Source organism: Diplotaxodon limnothrissa, linkage group LG22 (assembly GCF_057381915.1).
Source record: "Diplotaxodon limnothrissa isolate DT_005_m linkage group LG22, D_limnothrissa_male_GT1.1, whole genome shotgun sequence".
NCBI lineage: Eukaryota > Metazoa > Chordata > Actinopteri > Cichliformes > Cichlidae > Diplotaxodon > Diplotaxodon limnothrissa.
The window spans coordinates 8,975,793-8,985,045 of NC_140616.1; the positions used below are offsets into that span (position 1 = coordinate 8,975,793).

At 42.9% G+C, this 9,253-nt stretch overlaps 1 protein-coding gene across 2 annotated transcripts; it reads right to left on the reverse strand.

Annotated features, from left to right (window-relative positions):
* Positions 1 to 1,324: 1,324 nt before the first annotated feature.
* zbtb22a (zinc finger and BTB domain containing 22a) lies at positions 1,325 to 6,802 on the reverse strand. 2 transcript variants are annotated; one of them, XM_085345940.1, is made up of 4 exons: positions 6,655 to 6,802; positions 5,128 to 5,346; positions 3,687 to 4,458; positions 1,325 to 3,295 (listed from the first exon to the last, which is right to left on the reverse strand). In XM_085345940.1, exons 2-4 carry the CDS (start codon positions 5,332 to 5,334, stop codon positions 2,220 to 2,222), a joined length of 2,055 nt encoding a protein of 684 aa, XP_085202066.1. In that variant the 5' UTR covers positions 5,335 to 5,346; positions 6,655 to 6,802; the 3' UTR covers positions 1,325 to 2,219. The 2 variants fall into 2 exon arrangements, with proteins under 2 accessions (XP_085202066.1, XP_085202064.1); XM_085345938.1 differs by having other exon boundaries at positions 1,325 to 3,298.
* Between the last annotated feature and the right edge of the window lie 2,451 nt (positions 6,803 to 9,253).

Genomic DNA, 9,253 nt, shown 5'->3' on the forward strand with positions numbered 1-9,253 from the left:
AAAATCTTTTAATATTGACCAGTGGGAAAATGCCGCATATACAGTACTTTTCAAATACTTTTAGATAAGAGGCTATTCATCTAAAAACATTTCTAACTCCTCAAAAATGTAAGATTTGTTTATGTTGGTCAAATTTCCACTAGGAAGGGATTTTTCTTAACCGATGAAAGAAACTGCAAGAATCCACTTTAGTTGTGGATTTATTGGTGTTTACTGCATTCTTTCGTTTTAGAAAAGTACCAAACAGTCGACTGGTCACTCCTAAAATAATGTCTCCCTCTGGTGTTCATTTTGTTTTTTTTAAGTCTAATCATAGCCTCCTTCACTTACATCAACATCTCTAAGGACCTCATACTGATAGCAAAAATAAATGGTTCCCAAATACAACAGAAGAAATTAACAAAATCGACTCCAGTCACCGGAATTACTTTTTTTTTTTTAAGTCAACTGCCTTTCCCAGTTATATATTGCTTTTGTTGAACCACTTGAATTTAAACTGATAGTCTCCACCTCAATCATATCTTAATAGCTTGATTTAAAATCCACTGTGTTAGCCTAAAATGGAAAAATTATAAATCAGTGTTCACACCCTGCAAGCCTAAATGTAACTGGTAGAGCTCGTCTCACAGGGAAGACGATCACACTTATCTACTAGAAACCCAAAGTCACCTGTTTCAACCTGGAAAAGATGCTAAACTTCATATAAATCTAACAAGCTATTCGGGAGCCCAGTGTTAGCCTCTCAGGTGCCAATACACTGACTGGCTTTGTCAGCAACTGCTAGATAAAGCTGTAATCTCATCACCATTGATTTTAAGTTTCTTTCTTGAGAAGTCATTTAACAAAATATTTAAAAATGGCCTCAGTGCTCTAAAATAACACACAATATTAAAATGAGCCTCAGTGACATGTTTTAAAATGATCACAGATCACCAAAACCAGGAAACAAAACTACTTTTATTACCATGATTTTTTTTTCTTCACATAAGTGACATCAGCATGGCACGGGAAAAAAGCATTTTTATCCTTGTGTTAAAGGTCAATGGCAAATAATTTATGTGCAAAATGCGAGAAATACATTCACAACACTGCTTGGTAGAGTTTTAAGCATCACTAAACAAAAACTGAGCCTATGTGACGCTGCAAAATGAAAAAGGATCACTTGAAATTAGAATTTTTTTTTCTCATGTTTTTCAAAATAACCATGGCCTGTAAATAATGCACATGTAATGGACAAAACTGAAGCAGTGGCTCAAAGATTTGTTGCGTTATACATTTCCATCTTTTAAAGTGTTTATGTACATACAGCAGAAAGCTGACAAATCCTTTGGGATCACCAACACTTTAACTGATTACTAATTATCTGATCAAACTCGGAAAATATCAGTTTTACTTTTCATGTCTTTATTGAACACATTGAGTAATCCCACAGTGTTTATTCTAAAACGGTAAGTAAACTATTGAATTTATTTAGTTGGACAAACATTAACAGCATTGAGGCCAATAATATTTCCTGTTTTACTGCATCTTCCCAAACTCTTCTAAGCATCAGATTTAGAACTGCCGCTATAAACGTATTTACTCTCTCAATGCCTGCAAAGCATCCAGTTGGTGGATGGTAAGACTGACTTTTGTCTCAACTGTGCTCAGAAAATTATTACAGAACTGTTTTGGAACATCCATCTGGTCTTTTGCAAACTTATTTACTTAGCAAAATCCTTCCATTAACACTATTTGTTATTCAAAAGTTTTCTGTATATCTTTTAATTATTTTAGTAAGTGTAGATATATTGTTTGCAGATATATTGTGGTCTCTGTGGCCTTTGGAAAAAAAAGAGTAGTGCCTGTCCTATATTTCCACTTTATATAAATTTCAGAAAAGGCTTTGTAAGTAATCAGACTGTGTACACATTTGTTTATAGGGATAAGTGCCTCTACATCCCACAAGTCAAATCTCATTGCCTTAATTGGAACACCTGACTCCAAGCAGCTTTTCTGAGAACTCATTAGCACAAAGGTTCGCTTATTCTTTCCATCCAGCACTGAGTGATTGCTCAATGTTTCATAAATAAAAGAATGAAAAGTATAACTGCTTGTGTTCTTCGTTTATTCAGATTGTGTGAAGATCGGATGACATTTCATGGCAATTTAAGCAAAATCCTTCTTCAAACTTTACAGTAAGTGCTTTAAATCACCGTTTTCCACATAAACGTTTAATTTCAGGTAAAGCTCTCGCTGGCCTCCTCTTTAAAAACGTGACTGCCAGGGTCCAAGTTTTGCGTCTGGGTTCTTAGCTCAGCAACTATCCCAGAAACACTACCCAAAAGCCCACCCATCCCATCCTCTATCTCCTTATGAAAATCCACTTCCTCAACTTTCACCTGTCCTCCAGTGGGGAGAAAGGCTTCCCCTTCATCAAATCCATAACTGTAGCCATCATCCATATCTGCTGCTGCGCTTGCACTGTTGCTGTTCGCCGAGGAGCTGGAAGCAAGTCTCTCACATCGGGCCTGATGTCTCAGGAAGCTGTCTCTCCAAATGACTTTCTTCCCACAGAGGCTGCATTCATAGGGCCGCAGCCCTCCGTGGGTTTTAAGGTGCTTAGTGAGATGGTGCTTCATTTTGAAGGACTTTGTGCAAACAGGACACCCAAAGGGCCGTAAATTGAGGTGCTGCATCTTCACATGCCGGTCACGCATACTCTTCAGGGTGTAGGCTTTCCCACAGTGGCAGAAGTGTACTTTGCCCGTGTAGGGCGCAGCAGCGAGGGACACTGAGGATGATGAAGATGGGGTTGGAGGTGAAGGGGGCGGTGGAAATGCAGCAGAAGATGAGGACAAATGGCGACTGGAGGTAGGGGTCAAAGAGCCACCCTGCCAATTCACCTCCGCGCCCGCCACTGTAAAGTCAGGAGACACGGGGACCAAAGGCCGCTGGGAAACCTGTCCTGTGCCATCTTCAATCTCATCGTAAGTGCCTCTCCTATAGGTCGCTTCTGTGAAACATTCAAAATCCACATCCTCCTCTTCATCATCCTCATCTTTACTGCAGCTGCCGCCCTCTCCTTCCTGAGGCCTCTGCTCTTGCTGAGACCAGGCACCTGTTTGCCACTGAAGCCTCGCTGAGGACGGGCAGGAAGGGTCTGGAACTGCGTCACCTGTTTGGCAACTATGAAGACTGGGCAGGTCTGTGGCTGGATCGCTTCCTACCAAATCTCTTTGCTTCATCACGTCTGCACTCTGCTTCCCTGCAACATGTCCAGCTTCGTCATTTTCATTTGAAACTGAGTGAAAGTCTGCTGAAGACAAGAAGGAACAAAAGCACAGTTTATTAAATTCACTGGGAAAATGCACAAAGAGAAAGAATATATGACCCAGCTATCTGGTCAGATTCAACATTATTTATATTTATATCCACTGCTGACGTAAATCAGAATTTCACTAAATTGAAACCAATAAATAAAATATTTAAATTCTTGTATTTATTTTATAATATATAAACATATTAACTTTCAGTAACATTTACAGTAAATGTCAGGGCACTGCTGTCAGTCCAAATCATCCCCACAAAAGCTGCAAATTTCTTTATATTTGGAAAAAAACTGCTGTTCAAGAAAAGTAAAAATCCTAATAACAAATAGTGTCTAAAAAGGATTCTTTAATGCTGTTCATATTTGTCCATCTTACCACAGTGTCCCATTTGTGCAAAGCCTTCCTTCTTCCCCGTCTCTTCTCCTACTCCTTCATCTGCCTCAATCTCTCTTCTCTCACTCCTCCTCTTATCCTGCGTCTCATCACCATCCCCACTCTCTCTATTCTTATCGAGTGGTCGATCAGAGGTCTGTGGTGCCCCCCGCTGTTGAAATCTGACTTTCTGCTTTAAAGCCTCAGCACCCAAAAACCCCCCATGGTGCCGGGCATTGTGTCCAGGTCCGTCATGAGTAAAGTGACTCGTCTTAGCATTGCACGATACCCATGTCTCCTCGCAGCTGGTGTAATCAGTCTCCACATAGCCAGGAAGGCTGTCCAGCTGTGAATCAGCCAAGTGCTGGGCTGACGAGGGTCGAGGGCGTCCCCATCTTGAGAACTGCTGTGGGCGTCTCCATGTAGCCAAAGGAGGCAGTGAATCTGGCTTCTTCTCCCTCCTCCTTCCCTCCCTTTCTGCATACAGGCACTCCGTGCTGCTCGGGGACTGCTGGCGAGATGCAGAGCCGGGGTGAGCTGCGGCGGCAGCCTCCCCAGAGGCGCCCTCTGCTAAGGACCGAGGCCTCTTCAGGATCTCGGTGCATTTGTCCACGATGTGCCACATCTGGAGGAAACTGGCCACGGTGACATAGTTGACGATATCGTCATGCACGATGCTCAGCTGGCCAGTGTACGCAGAACTCAGGACGCTCTCAAAGGCAACTGGGTCCATGACTGAGGGCAGGGAGACAGTTGTAACATTTTTCAGTAACACCTGTGAAGAGACAGAAACAAAGACACACTTTGACATCTGGACTAAAATATACACATAAACAGGTTTTCTGCCAGTGTTTTACAAACCCAGTGCCTTTACAAAAACAAACTGTTGCTCAGTTTGTTATCCATTTTAAACATAGAAAAACAGCTAAAGAAACTATAAGGGAGGCTTAAGACACCTGCTTTTTATACAAAAGCTAGGTTTCCGCTAACTGGAGTCACTGATGTGGACATTTCCACCATGTTTGTGCTGTTTGATGAAATTATCTGAGCTACTGTGAGGTACAGACTACCCAAGGATTTTCTGCTTCAGTTTTGGCGAGTGAAATTCAAGTATTTTATCATAACCATCAGCTTATGTTACTACGTATTAATTAGCAGGTATCTTTTTCAGTGGATTGCACTCCAACAGTTAATAATACAGCTTTTAAACATGTTTGCCAGCTGTGGCCAAAATGTAAATATTAAAGCTCAAAATGTGGAGTAGAAAACATGTGGGTGATATGCTCATAAAGGCTGTGAAGTGGTGTCTCTCCCTTCGTCTCTTGTCACCCACTCTACATGCAGAGATGATTTTAGGTATTCTAATAGTGCTATATTACTGGAGTGCAACATCAGACAGTAAACCCCAACAACTTCAACCCTGCATTAATATGCTCTGCCCTACCTGATCATGAAAGTAAGGTGAGGATGCAGCGAGGACACAGCGGTGAGCCCTGAACACTTGACCTTGCACCTGGATGGAGAGATCGCACAGCCTGCCTTCCTCCCGCTGCCGGTTCAGATTGTCCAAAACAGCTGCTCTGGCGCCTGGGAAGCACACCTGGACCGTCAAACCGGCCGGAGCCACAGACCCACTGCAGGTCGGATCCATGGTCAGAGAAACCTAGAGGAAAGGCACAAAAGTTGTCAGTTGTTTTCTCATATTTTACTACACATGTAGTTATTATTTTTCTAATCCACACTTATACATATAATGCATTATAGACTAATATATGTTTTGTTACGCCATTAAAATATGCAATAACACTGTCTGGTTTCCACAAAAGAAGGCTGATAACATTCACCGCAGAAAAGATCAGCTGGTACATTAATCTATTATCCTCTGATTGATCTTTAATTGCTTACGAGTAATTTCATGAAGACCAATTTTACCTCATCATTTTACCTCAAATGTCAGGTAAAACGCTGCTAATATCAGTGTTATGGAAAATATGCTGTTTGGTTCCTGTACCGAAGAACTCAACACTATCAGGGCTTAACAACTATTGACTAGCTCCCTCACACCAGAGACTTGCCTGGGCCCACCGGTGAAGTAGTCTAGGAGGAATTGTCTACCTCTGAATGTGAATAAGACCACAGTTACGGTGACTAACTTCAGAAGGAAGAGGGCAGCTACATAGCCAAGACCTATCCTGGGACAAGGTGTTGAAGTAGAGGGCTACTCCAGGCATCCAAATCAGGAAAACCAACACAGATTGTATACAAGAAGGGTAATAGGAGACTCTATTTCCTAAAGAAACTGAGATCCTTCAAAGCATCCAACAAAATGCTGCAGATCACCCAATTTTAGACTTTGCTGAAGTCTGCTGGGGAGCTGGTGACTCCAACATACTGAATAAACTGATCAGACAGGCTGGCTCTGTGACTGGCTGCACACACGACACTTATGAAAGAGCTGTGGTCGAGACGAGGCCACTGAACAGTCTGCTATCCATCATAGATAATCTTGACCACCCTCTGCAACACTTACTAAACAGACAGCAGAGCCTGCCTCAGATACACTGCCACAAGGAGAGATATACAAAATCTTCCCTTCCACATGCCATCACACTCTATAATTCAATACATCCGCCTACCAGAAAGCCATCTGCCAGATAATCCGGGTGTTATCTTTAATGTTCAATTTAAGTGCTGTAACGATAGCATTTCCCGAATATGGGATAAATAGGGCTGATTTATTAATAACCACCTGTGTTCATCCCGAATAATTTACCACCTGGTGATTACTGCTCACGTCGATGCTCTACTATTTCACCATCTACTTTTAAAGGCGGCACTCACACGATGAAGGGCTGAAGACATTCGCTCCTTAGTTTTTGGTTCATTGTTTATATTCCCTGGGTTAAGCTAGCTTTTAGCTACATTAGCCAGTCAACAGTTAGCCCAGTAAACGTTAGTTTAATGACTTTACCTTCGATGAGCCGAGATTTTGTTGTTTTACATGGAGCCTCGCTGACTATTTGCAGCAAAACGTCACTGGTAAACTCCACATGCTAACCGCCATCTCAAAAAAATCACGCTAATAAAACGAGGCTAACGGCAGCCTGCCCGCAGGCGCAGCTGCTGCTTATAGCCAGTTGACTAAGCAGCATCCTCATACGGTGTGAGTGGGTGTTTAGTGTAAACGTCGGTTAGAACTGTCACGAAACGCCATCACACGTTAACCTGTTGATTCACCTGCCGCTGAATAAACAATAGCTGCATGGACAATTATTAAACGTTACTGACAGACCCATTGTTACATGTATTGACAGAGCCCAATCCCCGAGAAACTGGCTGCAATCCAGCTGGAGGCCCAGCAGGGGGCGCTCCGGAGATATTCAATTAGCTGACAGTGCAACACGGATAAAACAACAGCTTCTAGACAAAACGGTCAATGTGTAATTTAATTTTCGCATATCTCATCGATAATGGGCCTGTACTGAAATAAAACGATGTTCCTGTCCTTTAGTTAGTCCTCACAGAGAAGCTTATGCTGCCCAAAAGCTAGCATTTTACTAAGACACACGTTTCTACAAGCGTTAAATAAACAGTGGAAGAAAAGTTAAACCGCAACAGAAAACAACATGTGTGATGGTTGTGGTGGTTGAACGGGACGCTGCCAGGAGGTTAGTTGCTAGAAATTCTCAGCTACTGGTGGATTCATGCCCAAAAGTAAAATGGCGGATGCGGTAAAGCGGCTCATAGTGCTGTGAAAATAAATAAAACCGCCAACGTTTATCTCCAAACAAAATATCATAAAAATTTCAAATTTTCCTCAATGAAGTTTACACTTTTAAAAATGCAAAAGATAAAATGAAAATGAAATACCCCCACCCACCCCTTGCACCTAAATAAAGTTCAAGGTTCAAGGTTCTTTATTTGTCACATGCATAGTTATACAAGTATAACACACAGTGAAATGTAGCCTGACACGCTCCTCGACATGTGCAAAAATTGGGGGGGTGTAGAGGAAGAACATTTTATATATATATATATATATATATATATATATATATATATATATATATATATATATATATATATATATATATATATATATATATAGTATATACACTGGGTGAATGTGCAGTAGTAGCAGCAAGCAGGTGAATTCTGTACATTAATATGAATAGACATCTGACTATTTTACAGGATAGACAATATAAACATTAAAATTAAAGGAATTTGGAATGTACATTGTGCCTTGGTTTAGAGTGTCTGGAAGAGAGTCCTGTCTCAGTCAATTATAGATGATGTGAGAGGGCGGGTGTGTGTGTTTAGGGCACGGATGGCTTGGGGATAGAAGCTCCTCTTGAGTCTCTCTGTCCTTGCCCGGAAGATGCGGAACCTTCTACCAGATTGCAGAAGTTGGAACAGTTTGTTGCCAGGATGGGACGGGTCCTTCAGTATCTGCGCTGCTCTAGTCCGGCATCTCCTGGTGTGTCCTGAAGCAGGGGGAGAGCAATCCTGCAGCAGCGTTCTGCTGTACGGATCACTCTCTGGAGAGCTTTTTGGTCCTTCACACAGCTGTTCCCGAACCACGGTGTCATGTTCTGTGTGAGGATGCTCTCCACAGCGCCTGTATAGAAAATCCTGAGGATCTTTGGAGGGACCCTGAACTTCCTCAGTTGTCGTAGGTGATACAGGCGCTGCCTAGCCTTTTTGGTCTGGACCTGAATGTGGGCAGCCCATGTCAGGTCTGAGGAGATGTGGACACCAAGATACTTGAAGGACTGCACCCTCTCCACTGGAGCTCCATTGATGATAATGGGCTTGTAGTCTCTGTGCTGACCCCTTCTGAAGTCCACCACCAGCTCCTTGGTCTTGCAGACGTTCAGCTGGAGGTGGTTGTCCTGGCACCACGATGCCAGATTCTTCACTTCATCCATGTAGGCCGCCTCATCGTTGTTGGAGATGGCACCCAACACCACTGTGTCGTCAGCAAACTTCACAATGGTGTTGGAGCCATGGGTGGCCACACAGTCTGAAGTGTAGAGGGAGTAGAGCAGTGGCGAGAGGACACATCCCTGAGGTGCTCCTGTGTTGATGGTGATGCTGTTGGAGAAGCACCTGCCCACCCTCACCACCTGAGTTCTGCCAGTGAGGAAGTCAAACACCCATGCACACAGACGGCTGTTAAGTCCCAGATCCCTGAGCTTTGTGAACAGTCTGCAGGGCACTATTGCGTTAAACGCTGAACTGTAATCAACAAACAGCATTCGCACATAGTTACCCTGTTTCTTGTCCACGTGGCTGAGAGTGGTGTGTAGGACGTGGGCGATGGCATCCTCTGTGGATCTGTTGGATCTGTAGGCGAACTGCAGCGGATCTGTGGTGTCTGGGATGGAGGAGGAGATGATGTTCTTCAGCAGCCTCTCAAACACCTTCATTACTACCGAGGTCAGTGCAACTGGCCGGTAATCGTTCAGGGATGAGGGTTTGCTGTTCTTGGGCACAGGGATGATGGTGGATCTTTTGAAGCATGTGGGGACCACAGACATCAAACATCAAAATTATTATAATTTTTT

What these genes read in the sequence shown, in the direction of transcription:
- zbtb22a (XM_085345938.1), bottom strand. Translation starts at nt 5,334, where the DNA reads ATGGATCCGACCTGCAGTGGGTCTGTGGCTCCGGCCGGTTTGACGGTC. An exon ending in CACCTTACTTTCATGATCAG is followed by an intron (nt 4,459 to 5,127) that starts GTAGGGCAGAGC and finishes GTCTCTTCACAG; the next exon opens with GTGTTACTGAAAAATGTTAC. An exon ending in TGCACAAATGGGACACTGTG is followed by an intron (nt 3,299 to 3,686) that starts GTAAGATGGACA and finishes TCTTGTCTTCAG; the next exon opens with CAGACTTTCACTCAGTTTCA.